The following is a 13,176-nucleotide window of genomic DNA, read 5'->3' on the forward strand; positions in this document are numbered from 1 at the left end:
TCCGGGACGACAGGAGACACACACGGTTACCGGGGTGACGGCAGACACACACAGTGACAGGAGACATACACGGTGACTGGGACGACAGGAAACACACACGGTGACACGAGATAAACGTGGTAACAGGAGACACACACGGTGACAGAAGACACATGTGGTGTCCGTGGTGACAGGAGATACACTCGGTGACCGGGGCGACAGGTGATACACGGTGACAGGAGACACACGCGGTGTCCGGGGTGACAGAAGACACACACAGTGACAGGAGACACACACGGTGACAGGGTACACACACGGTGATGGGGTTGACAGGAGACACATACGGTAACAGGAGACACACAGGGCGACCGGGGCGACAGGAGACACACACGGTGTCCGGGACGACAGGAGACACACACGGTGATGGGGTTGACAGGAGACACATACGGTAACAGGAGACACACAGGGCGACCGGGGCGACAGGAGACACACACGATGACAGGAGACACACGCGGTGTCCGGGGCGACAGGAGACACACACGGTGACAGGAGACACACACGGTGTCCGGGGCGACAGGAGACACACACTGTGTCTGGGGCGACAGGAGACACACACGGTGACAGGAGACACACACGGTGACGGGGGTGACAGCAAACACACAGGATGACGGGGGTGACAGGAGAGACACACGGTGTCCGGGGCGACAGGAGACACACACTGTGTCCGGGGCGACAGGAGACACACACGGTGACGGGGGTGACAGGAGAGACACACGGTGACGGGGGTGACAGGAGAGACACACGGTGTCCGGGACGACAGGAGACACACACTGTGTCCGGGGCGACAGGAGACACACACGGTGACGGGGGTGACAGGAGACACACACGATGACGGGGGTGACAGGAGAGACACACGGTGTCCGGGGCGACAGGAGACACACACTGTGTCCGGGGCGACAGGAGACACACACGGTGACGGGGGTGACAGGAGACACACACGGTGACGGGGGTGACAGGAGAGACACACGGTGTCCGGGGCGACAGGAGACACACACGGTAACAGGAGACACACACTGTGTCCGGGGTGACAGGAGACACACACGGTGACGGGAGACACACCACGGTGTCTGGGGTGACAGGAGACACGTACAAACTGCACCAAAATGTACTACCTGTTTCTACACTACCCGGTAACCCATCCCAGGCACATAGAAAACATAGAAAATAGGTGCAGGAGTAGGCCATTTGGCCCTTCAAGCCTGCACCGCCATTTATTATGATCATGGCTGATCATCCAACTCAGAACCCTGTACCAGCCTTCCCTCCATACCCCCTGATCCCTTTAGCTACAAGGGCCATATCTAACTCCCTTTTAAATATAGCCAATGAACTGGCTTCAACTGTTTCCTGTGGCAGAGAATTCCACAGATTCACCACTCTCTGTGTGAAGAAGTTTTTCCTAATCTTGGTCCTAAAAGGCTTCCTTTTTATCCTCAAACTGTGAACCCTCGTTCTGGGCTTCCCCAACATTGGGAACAATCTTCCTGCATCTAGCCTGTCCGATCCCTTTAGAATTTTATACGTTTCAATAAGATCCCCCATCAATCTTCTAAATTCCAACGAGTATAAGCCTAGTCGATCCAGTCTTTCTTCATATGAAAGTCCTGCCATCCCATGAATCAATCTGGTGAACCTTCTTTGTACTCCCTCTATGGCAAGGATGTCTTTCCTCAGATTAGGGGACCAAAACTGCACACAGTACTCCAGGTGTGGTCTCACCAAGGCCTTGTACAACTGCAGTAGTACCTCCCTGCTCCGGTACTCGAATCCTCTTGTTATGAATGCCAGTATACCATTTGCCTTTTTCACCACCTGCATGCCCACTTTCAATGACTGGTGTATAATGACACCCAGGTCTCGTTGCACCTCCCCTTTTCCTAATCGGCCACCACTCACATAATAATCTGTTTTCCTGTTTTTGCTACCAAAGTGGATAACCTCACATTTATCCACATTAAATTGCATCTGCCATGAATTTGTCAACTCACCTAACCTATCCAAGTCACCCTGCATCCTCTTAGCATCCTCCTCACAGCTAACACTGCCGCCCAGCTTCGTGTCATCCGCAAACTTGGAGATGCTGCATTTAATTCCCTCATCCAAGTCATTAATATATATTGTAAACAACTGGGGTCCCAGCACTGAGCCTTGCAGTACCCCACTAGTCACTGCCTGCCATTCTGAAAAGGTCCCGTTTATTCCCACTCTTTGCTTCCTGTCTGCCAACCAATTCTCTATCCACATCAATACCTTACCCCCAATACCGTGTGCTTTAAGTTTGCACACCAATCTCCTGTGTGGGACCTTGTCAAAAGTCTTCTGAAAATCCAAATATACCACATCCACTGGTTCTCCCCTATCCACTCTACTAGTTACATCCTCAGAAAATTCTATGAGATTCGTCAGACATGATTTTCCTTTCACAAATCCATGCTGACTTTGTCCGATGATATCACCGCTTTCCAAATGTGCTGTTATCACATCTTTGATAACTGACTCTAGTATTTTCCCCACCACTGATGTCAGGCTAACCAGTCTATAATTCCCCGGTTTCTCTCCCACTCCTTTTTTAGAAAGCAGGGTTACATTAGCCACCCTCCAATCCTCAGGAACTAGTCCAGAATCTAAAGAGTTTTGAAAAATTATCACTAATGCATCCACTATTTCTTGGACTACTTCCTTTAGCACCCTGGGATGCAGACCATCTGGCCCTGGGGATTTATCTGCCTTTAATCCCTTCAATTTACCTAACACCACTTCCTTACTAACATGTATTTCCCTCAGTTCCTCCATCTCACTGGACCCTCTGTCCCCTACTATTTCCGGAACATTATTTATGTCCTCCTTAGTGAAGACAAAACCAAAGTAGTTATTCAATTGGTCTGCCATGTCCTTGTTCCCCGTAATCAATTCACCTGTTTCTGTCTGTAGGGGACCAACATTTGTCTTAACCAATCTTTTTCTTTTCACATATCTATAAAAGCTTTTACAGTCAGTTTTTATGTTCCCTGCCAGTTTTCTCTCATAATCTTTTTTCCCCTTCCTAATTAAGCCCTTTGTCCTCCTCTGCTGGACTCTGAATTTCTCCCAGTCCTCAGGTGAGCCACTTTCTCTGGCTAATTTGTATGCTTCTTCTTTGGAATTGATACTATCCCTAATTTCCCTTGTCAGCCACGGATGCACTACCTTCCTTGATTTATTCTTTTGCCAAATTGGGATGAACAATTGTTGCACCTACCACTCTGTGCAAAACACTTGCCCCTCACATCGCCTTTAACTTCCATGCCCCGACTAGTACAAGATGCTTAGGTCGGGTGGAATTTGTAAAATGATTTCATGGATGTTTACTGAGCAGTACGTGGAAAGTTCTACCAGGGAGGGGATTGCACTCGATCTTGTCTTTGGGAACTTTTGTGTACCCTGGAACTTATTCTGGAATCCAGCTCACCCAAGTGACCTCAAAACTGCTTTACTACCTGAAGAATCTTCAACCTCGTTATTCCGAGTTGCAACTGGTACCGCGTACACACAAGACAATCAGATTCTACCAACACTGAAGGCACCACAGCAGTTTCCATCGTCACAGGCAGGGCCCTGAAAACGACTCTTAACCAAATCTCCGTGACCACCCCAGCCATCATCCAAGTCACTTAATACCAGATCTCCAAAACTCCTGAGCCTGAACTGCCAGAGGAATGCCTGCAGAAGTGTTGCCACCTTCATCAGAGGAGACCTGATGAAAACATCCAACAGTAGAGGTGGCTCCTACAATTTTTCCACTCGAATTGCCCTCTTATCCATCCTTCCCATAGCTGTAACATCTCTGCACAATTCTCTTCTTTGGACACAAAGTCTCTGAAGAACCTCCAAGAACAAACATATTCCTGCTTCGCTCTGAGAGTCTAACTCAAGCCCTGCCTCCCCCCCCACTCACTCTCAAACAACTCAGCCCTATCCCAAGCTGCCTTGGCTGATTAATGCCACACCCAACACCTCATTACTCATAGCTGAGTTACAGGTCAAAGCAAAAAAAAAAATTCAACCATCAAGGCAAGTAAACATTGTAATCTGCTGGAGGAACTCCGCAGGCTGAGTACATCAGGGGGGACAGAAAATGCCAACGGTTTGGGCTGAGACCTTGCTTCAGTGTTAGTGAGTGGAGAAGAAAGATGGCCAGTTTAAAGAGAGAGTTCAAAGTAAATTTATCATCGAAGTACATATATATATGTCACCATATACAACCCTGAAATTCATTTTCTTGTGGGCATTCACAGTAAATACAAGAAGCGCAATAGAATCAATGAAAGACAGCACGCAGCAGTACGGACAAACAACCAACGTACAAAAGACAACAAACAGCAAATACAAAAAAGAGAAAAGAAATAATAAAAATAAATTATTAATAAATATCAAGAACATGAGATGAAGGGTCCTTGAAAGTGAGTCCATAAGATGTTAAGTTTGGGGCGAGTGAAGTTATCTCCTCTGATTTAAGAGTGTGATGGTTGAGGTCCTGAGGCTCCTATACCTTCTGTAGCAGTGAGAGGAGAGCATGCCTGGATGACAGAGGTCCTTGATGATGCATGTTGCTTTCCTGCAACAGTCTTCCATGTAGATGTTCTGAATGGTGGAGAGGGCTTTACCTGTGATGGACTGGACTCCATCTACTATTTTCTGTAGGCTTTTCTATCCAATGCATTGCTGTTTTCGTACCAGACCACAATTTAACCAGTCAAAATACTCTCTACCACACATAAATAGAAGTTTGCCTGTTTAAATTACATACCAAATCTTCATAAACTTCTAAGGAAGTAGAAGTGCCGCCATGCTTTCTTCATAATGGCACCTGCATGCTGCACCTGGACTGATGTTCTGAAATGATAATACAGAGGAATCTAAAGATGCTGACCCTCTTCACCTCTGGTTCCCCCGATGAGGCTGGTTCATAGACCTCCTGTTTTCTCCTCCTGAGGTCAATAATCAGCTCCTTGGTCCTACTGACACTGATTGAGAGGTTGTTGATGTGGCACTACTCAGCCAGACTTCCATTCTCCTTCCTTTCTGCTGAGAGAGTGATGAGAGAGTGGCTTTTGGTTGATCAAGTACTGTGGAAGAATATATGGCTGTAGCAGCAAGGTTTGGTCAAGACTCACTACTACAGTCACAGATCACTCCTCAATACATGATTAGCCACTGACCCCCGTTCATTCCTCCCTCTCCCCTCCTTAAACTGGCTAACTCCAATCTCCACTCTCAGTCCCAATGCAGCATTTTGAGGACAAAATGACTTTTGCCTCCAAAAATGCTAAGTGTAATGTTGAGCTCTTGCAGCAGATTGTTGGTTGCTCCAGATTTCAGCACCTGCAGTCTGTTATGCCTATATCAAATTGGAGCCTTCAACTTATGCGTAAAGTGACTTACATCCCCAGCAGTCAGGGGTGTTTGGCTGCAGTGTAGGGTTTACCAAAGTGCAGGCCTTCAGAGCCGGAAATGTACTTACTTTCTCCCAGGAATGCCTTGCAAAGGGGATGCCCTCTATGCAAATTGCCCTCCAGAAACCGATTCAAGAACCCCTTCCACCATTGCTCCCATCAGGGGAGGTGCGGGAGAAGATGGCCGCGTGACGCAGTGTGTGCGGCCTCTCCAGTGAAATGATATCGTAGTTGTTAAATAGGGGCTGTGCACAATTCTGATTTGATGGAGACAGACGTGAGAAGCACAGAGGAACGTCTGGAGAAACTTCTGAAATGCCCGGTTCACAGCCGCTGCTACTGTGCAATCGAGAATCTCTGGAGGGAAGGCCCCAAATCCTCGGCTTTGCCTGCTGCTGGCAACCGAGGCTGGGGTCGAAGCGTTCGGATAGAGATGGTGCTTGGTACTCGGTATCGGAGGCTTGAAGTTTTCAGACGACTCAGAGTCGGACTGCGGTCGGGTGCTTCCAAGGTGCTGCATTGGCAAGTTTGTGGCGCTGGAAGCTCATGGAAGGAAGAGAGCTTCTCTTCCTTCTACCGTCTGCGTGAGATGATGGGACTTTCGAGAGACTTTGAGACTTTTTTTCATGGCCTGTTCTTCATCAAGTTACGGTATTGCTTGCACTGTTGTAACTATATGTTATAATTATGTGGTATTTGTCAGTTTTTCAGTCTTGGTCTGTCTCTGTGATAACACACCGGAGGAACATTGTATCATTTCTTAATGCATGCATTACTAAATGACAATAAGAGGACTGCGTGTCCTCATAATCTAATCTAATATGATCACTGGGACAAGCACAGTGTCATCAGCCCGACTCTAAACAGCATTTGTTCACACTATTCAACAGAGGTCAATGGATTTGGGAATGTTCTCTAAGATTTTCAAGACTGCACTGGCAAGATTGCTAATGCTATATTAACAACGATAGAACAGTTCTAGGCCCAAATTTCGCTAGAATAGCCTCAGAAGATAAAAGGTACATCTCTTTAGATCTGAGATGAGCAGGAATTTCTTCAGCCAGAGAGTGGTGAATCTGTGGAATCTGTTACCATGTCAGGCTGTGTAGGCCAAGCCAATGACAGGGTTTGAGGCAGAGAGGTTGATAGGTTCTTCGATGGTAATGGGGTTAAGGGTTATGGGGAGAAGGTGGGAGAAAGGTTTTAAAGTAAAAAGCCATTATTAAAATGCAGAGTAGAGTCAGTGGGCTAAATGACCCTCACAACACCTGCCCCTTTCCACAGCGCTGGGATATAGGAATGCACGAGCCTTCACAACACCTGCCTCTTTCAGGAATGGGGAGTCGAGCCCCAGGTACTTGGACACCACGTAAAGGCAGAAGAGGTGGCGGTCGATGCCTCCCCCGGTCATAGCCAGACGGTACATGTTCTGGTGCTTCTCTGCTGCCAGTTTAAACAACTTCAACTTCTCTTCACTCTGGTATTTGGAGAGACAGAAGAAAAACAATGTGAATTTCCCCATGACATCACTTATGCTTGCCCCACATCATTATTCAGCAAATATTAGGACACTGAGGCTTCGGTTTTCTAGCTACCTCCTAATTTACAGCATGCCCCCAACATCCCCCAGCATTGACTGACCAGTCCCAAACCCTCCTGATCACCCCACATATCCACTTCCCAGAATTTCCACCTCCCAGACCGGATTAGCGCAGACTGCACAAGGTCTCTACCGTCTGAGTGGGGTCCATCATGGCCAACACAAACTCTGTGGACTGACTGGTGCAGGATCGGACGGTCTCTGTGCGACCCTCTCTGAACAGGCGGGTCATCGAGGCCTCGTACGTTAGACAGAATTTACCTTTATCCTAGAATCAAAACACAAAAAAAATTTAGAGAATCAACATGTTTCTGGCATTACTGAGGGGCCCCAGAGATCACACACTAAGTGGATCCAGCAAGTGCTTCTCAAGGCCACTCTGTGATTACATGCCAAATTACTAAAACAGCCAACATAATCAAAAACTCCACCCTTCGCACACACTCCCTCCCACCAAGCAAAAATACAAAATCCTGGAAGCATGGACCAGCAGGCTCAAAGACAGTGTCGAACCCACTGTTATAAGACTACTGAATGATAAGATACATTACTGTGCGAAAGTCTTAGGCACATGTAAAAAAACAATTCTGATGTTTTCATAAATAATGAAAGGTTTCTATCAAAAAAGTTTCTATAAAGTGCAGTAATCAATATTTGGTGTGACCACACTTTGACTTTAAAACTTAGGGACACCGTCATGCAGCTTTATAAGGATAGGTTGTTCCAAGCATCTTGGAGAACAGTTAAATTTGCCTGTCTCACTTCTGTTTCTTTAGGGAATCACAGGCAGCCCCGGTGTTAAGATTGGGGCTCTATGGAGGCCATGTTGAACTCTTGTTCTTTTCACTGAAGATAGTTCTTTATGACAGTGGCCGTGTGTTTGGGGTCAGTGTCCTGCTGTAGAATGAAGTTGGGACCGATGAGACACCTCCCTGACGGTATTGCGTGATGGATGGGAATCTGCTTGGACTTCTCAGCATTGAGGATTCCATTAATTCTGACCAGAACACAAACTCAATTCGCGGGGAACCACCGGCTTCACTGTTGGCTGCAAACTGCCTCTGTTTAAGCCAACAATTTCAAATTTTAACTCTTCAGTACAGAGCTCTTGCTGCCATGGTTCAGCACCCCCGTCCTTGTGTTTTTGGGCATAGATGAGTCTCTTGGCTTTGTTTTCACTTCGGAGGAATGGCTTTTTGGCAGTAACTCTTTCATGAAGACCACTTCTAACAAGACTTCGCCGGACTGTAGAGGGGTGTACTTGGATTCCAGTGGTGTCTGTGAGTTCAGAGCTGATAGCCATGCTGAACTTCTGATTTAGTAGGAATGTCAGTTTGATGCATCTCGTGTCTGCTGCGGTCAGTCTCCATGGCTGACCACTGTGTTTCCAGTCCTCAACCTTGCCCGTTTTTTTTGTGCTTCTTCACAACAGCAATAATTAAAGCCACTGTCTGCCACAAAATTTCTGCTTGGGAGAGACCTTGCTGATGTACGATGATAACCACAAGGTCTTGTTACTATGCTCACTCTTGCCATGGTGTAAGAATTGGTGATTTGAAGATTAAACTGGCACATCTGCCACATCTTTGCCTTTTCGTTTGGTTGTCCTTCACCCAGTTTGATTCATTCTAGTTTCAGTTAATCAGCTTAGTTCATTTAACTCAGTGTCATTGATCATTAGCACCTGTTTGTTATCTTTGTTTAATCATGCACTGGGCTATATACTTTACCTACAAAGTAATCAAAGTTTCATTTGAAAAGCGGTCTATTACTGAATGTTACTTTCTTTAACAAAGTAAAAAATTTTCTGTAACTTTAAAATTTTTGGAAATGAATACTTGGAAATCTAAAATTTGTTCTTTTCTACTGGACCCTAATGCAGAGGACAAATAAAAGTTATATAAAATATCTAGGGTGCCTAAGACTTTTGCACAATCGCATCTATCCCACTGAATGGTCCCATAGTGCGATAAGATAGACTCTAAACTTTATAATTTAACTGGTTATACCTTTGCACTGCCTGCCCGCACTGCACTTTCTCTGTAACTAACACTTTATTATGATTTTCCCCACCACCAAATCAGTGCACTAGGGATAAAACAATCTGTTCAGCTGTCATGCAAAATAGTTTTTCACTGCACCTCAGTACACGTGACAATAATAAATCAATTTACCAATCAGCAAAAAAAAATTCAGCTTTCTTAGAATTCTTCCTACTTCCTAGTTGCCACAGAGGTATAGGAGTTAATTATTTCCCACAAGCTGCTCTTTGATCCATAATCTTTGACATTGTTCCAGGTTGTGACTTTTCCTGTGACATGCCACACTCAAACCCAAGCTGTGGCAAAATGATTACCCAAATGAAACATCAAGAACAAAAGTTCACTGGCATTCTCTCTGGCTTTATTCACCACAGAAGCAGCAGTACCCTAGACTAAATGCTCTTTACTATGACTCCAAAGTCTACTTCCCATCATGGTGAGGTCCCTCGATAAATTGAGACGCTACCCGGTAATGGGCCAGTTGTAGTGCCATTTGGACAAAGGCGTCAGGACTGATCCGGCACTGCTTGATTAGCCCCTTCCCAAACTTTTCAAAGGGGAAAGAGTGGAAGTCCACGTCATTGGCAAGCTGCTGGGCAACACTCAGGGACTGACTGATGACTTCCTGGCACTGCAGGGAGAAGGAGAATAAGTTAGACAAGTCAGCAGGAACCTGGTTTAAGTCGAACACAGTGCTGGATGAAACAAGTATGATCATTCACATCAAGCACCTTCACACAGTCAGACGATACATCTCGCACACACTCCAGGACACTCAATTACTCCAAAAGCAACAGTGGATGAATACAAATAGGCTCAACTCATCCATGCTACCAGAATTCCAATTGCAGCTGGTCCAATTTGCCTGCATTTGGTTCGTATCTCTTCCCATGAATCTGTCCATGAGGCACATAGACCGAGTAGAGAGCCAGGATCTTTTCCTGGGGTTGAAATGTCCAATACCAGAGAGCATGCATTTAAGGTGAGAAGGGGCAAGTTTAAAGACGGGTAGGGAAAATGTCTTTACATTGAAAATGGTGAGTGCCTGGAATGCACTGTCTGGGGTGGTGGTGGGGGGCAGATGGGTTAGGTACAGAGAATGGAGGGATTGTGTAAGCAGAAAGGTTTCATTTAGTTGGCCATCTGATTGCTAATTTAATTGGTTCAGCACAACATTGTGGGCCATAGGACCTGTTACTTCGCTGTACAGTTCTATGTTGTTAGTGTACCTCCTCTGGCAGCATGTTCCATATACCCACAACCAAAAGTTTCCCCTATTAAACCTAGAGCCTCTAGTTCTAGAATCCCTAATCCTGGGATAAAGCTGTGTGCATCCATCCTTTGTATGGTTCTTATGATTCTATACACCACTGTAAAATCACCCCACATTCTTTTATGCTCCAAAGAATAAATCCTAGCCAGTTCAACTCTATAACTCATTCCCCCGAATTTTGGTAACCTTTCTCTACATCCACTCTGAGCCCAATCCAGACTATTAGCATCTTTCCTATAGCAAGGTGACCAAAGTGAACACAATTTTGCAAATGCAGCCTTGCCAAGATCTCATAAAACTGTAACGTAACATCCAGCTTCTATACTCAGTGTCCTGACTGATGAAGGTCAATGTACATTCTTCATCACCCTGAACTAGTTTAGAGAGATCAGAAAAATGAGGAAATCTGCAGATGCCGGAAATCCACAGCAACACAGACAAAATGCTGGAGGAACTCAGCAGGTTAGGCAGTATCTATGGAGAAGAGTAAACAGTTGCCATTTTGGGCTGAGACACTTTATCAGAACTGGAGGAAAAAATATAACAAGTCAGAGAAAGAAGGTGGGGGGGGCGAGGAGAGGAAGAAGTACAAGGTGGTAGATGATAGGTGAAACCAGGAGGGGGGAGGGTTGAAATAAGAAGCTGGAAAGTTGATTGGTGAAAGAGATACAGGGCTGGAGAAGGGAGAATCTGATAGGAGAGGACAGAAAACCATAGGAGAAAGGGAAGGAGGAGGAGCACCAGACGGAGGTGATGGGCACGTAAGGAGATGAGGTGAGAGAGGCAAACAGGAATGAGGAGTGGTGACGGGGGGCAAGTTACTGGAAGTTTGAAAAATTAACGTTCATGCCATCAGGTCGGAGGCTACCCAGACAGAATATATGGTGTTGCTCCTCCAACCTGAGTGTGGCCTCATTCCGGCAGCAGAGGAGGCCATGGACTTCCATGTCCAAATGGGAATCCGAAGTAGAATTGAAATGAGTGGTGACTGGGACAGTCCATTTTTCCTGATAGGTGGTTGGTGAAGTGGTCTCCCGATCTATTTCGGGTCTCACCGACATACAAGAGGTCACATTGGGAGCACCGGATACAGTAGATGACCCCAGCAGATTCACAGGTGAAATGTTGCCTAACCTGGAAGGACTGTTTGGGGCCCTGAATGGTGGTGAGAGAGGTAGGGATGTGGCATTTGTTCTGCTTTCAAGGTTAAGTACCAGGAGGGAGATCAGTGGGGAAGGACAAATGGACAAGGGAGTCACGTAAGGAGAAATCCTTGCGAAAAGTGGAAAATAAGGGAAATTGGAGTTCTGAGTTGCAGTAGGGAGCTGCTGCAAATTGTCGGCTGCTTTCTGGCACTGTGGTCCAAAGCCCAACTGTGTAACAGTGAGACGAGCAGCATAGTGGAGAAACTCCTCAGTCTATACCAAAGGAAAGGCTCTAGGTAGTTGGGCTGAGTCGATTCCAATGGCAACTGAAGAGGAACTGCAGGAAGGCTAACATTGACTCAGTCGGACAGTTGACCCAATGCGAGAACATTTTGGGAAGAGTGGTACAGCATCAAAAGCCAAAGGCGAACTGCTGGAGCAACTCAGTCAGTCAAGCACCTGTTGGGGGTGGAAATTAAAGCTCATGTCTTCATACAGCATCAGTACGTTTGGTTTGGTAATGGAACAGGGCAAGGAGCTGGCTGGGGCAGAACTTCTTACTGAGGGGAGACAGTCAGCAGATGAGGGTGATTGTAAATTCATCCATTCGTCCCTCCCCACTGATCTCCCTCCTGGTACTTAACCTTGCAAGTGGAACAAGTGCCACCCTGCCCCTACACCTCCTCCCACACTACCATTCAGGGCCCCAAACGGTCCTTCCGGGTGAGGCAACACTTCACCTGTGAGTCGGCTGGGGTGATATACTGTGCCCGGTGCTCCCAGTGTGGCCTCCTGTGTATTGGTGACTGTAAAGAGAAGGTGGCTGTTCATGGGCAGTTGACTGGGATGCAGCCTGTGCACATTGTGCAATAGGGGAAGAACTGGGTAACAAAGGCAGACCTTCTCTGAATAATGAAAGAAAAAAAGAGCATCAGACACACAAGGCTGGCAATACAAGGTAGGACAAGATGGAATACTGATCATGAGGGTGTTCCAAAAGGGAGTAAGAAACACAAAGTAGAGAATATGAGAAGAGACCCGTGGGTAACCCAAAGGAAATGCAAAGGTCTTTGATAAGCATGCAAATATTGAAGGGATGCTAATGGAGGGTGGGACCTAATGGAGGGTGGGACCTATTCAAAGTAAATTTATTATCAAAGTACATATATGTCACCATATATAACCCCGAGATTCATTTTCTTGCCAGCATACTCAATAAATCCATAATAGAATAATAACCATTATAGAACAAATGAAAAACAGCAGCAACTTGGGCATTCAACCAGTATGCAAAAGACAACAAACTGCAAATACAAAAAAAAAATCAAAATAATAATAAAAAATAAATAAGCAATAAATATTGAGAATATGAGATGAAAAGTCCTTGAAAGCAAGTCCATAGTTGCGAGCTTATGCCAGTGATGGTGCAAGTGAAGTTGAGTGAAGCCCCTTTGGTTCAAGAGCCTGATGTTGAGGGGTAATAACTGTTCCTGAACCTGGTGGTGTGGGTCCTGAGGCTCCTGTACCACCTGCCTGATGGTTGAGGTGTAATAATTGTTCCTGAACCTGGTGGTGTGGGTCCTGAGGCTCCTGTACCACCTGCCTGATGGTTGAGGGGTAATAACTGTTCCTGAACCTGGTGGTG

At 46.1% G+C, this 13,176-nt stretch overlaps 1 protein-coding gene across 5 annotated transcripts in view; it reads right to left on the minus strand.

Annotated features, from left to right (window-relative positions):
• cpt1ab (carnitine palmitoyltransferase 1Ab (liver)) overlaps positions 1-13,176 on the minus strand; it is a 97,879-nt gene that overhangs the window by 20,067 nt on the left and 64,636 nt on the right. For all 5 annotated transcript variants that reach the window (XM_072272129.1, XM_072272128.1, XM_072272127.1 and 2 more), the window contains 3 exons: positions 9,580-9,744; positions 7,205-7,339; positions 6,796-6,948 (listed from right to left, as the gene is read on the minus strand). In XM_072272129.1, the coding sequence (XP_072128230.1) occupies positions 6,796-6,948; positions 7,205-7,339; positions 9,580-9,744 (453 nt within the window). The remainder of the gene's footprint in view (positions 1-6,795; positions 6,949-7,204; positions 7,340-9,579; positions 9,745-13,176) is intronic.

Source organism: Mobula birostris, chromosome 11 (assembly GCF_030028105.1).
Source record: "Mobula birostris isolate sMobBir1 chromosome 11, sMobBir1.hap1, whole genome shotgun sequence".
NCBI lineage: Eukaryota > Metazoa > Chordata > Chondrichthyes > Myliobatiformes > Myliobatidae > Mobula > Mobula birostris.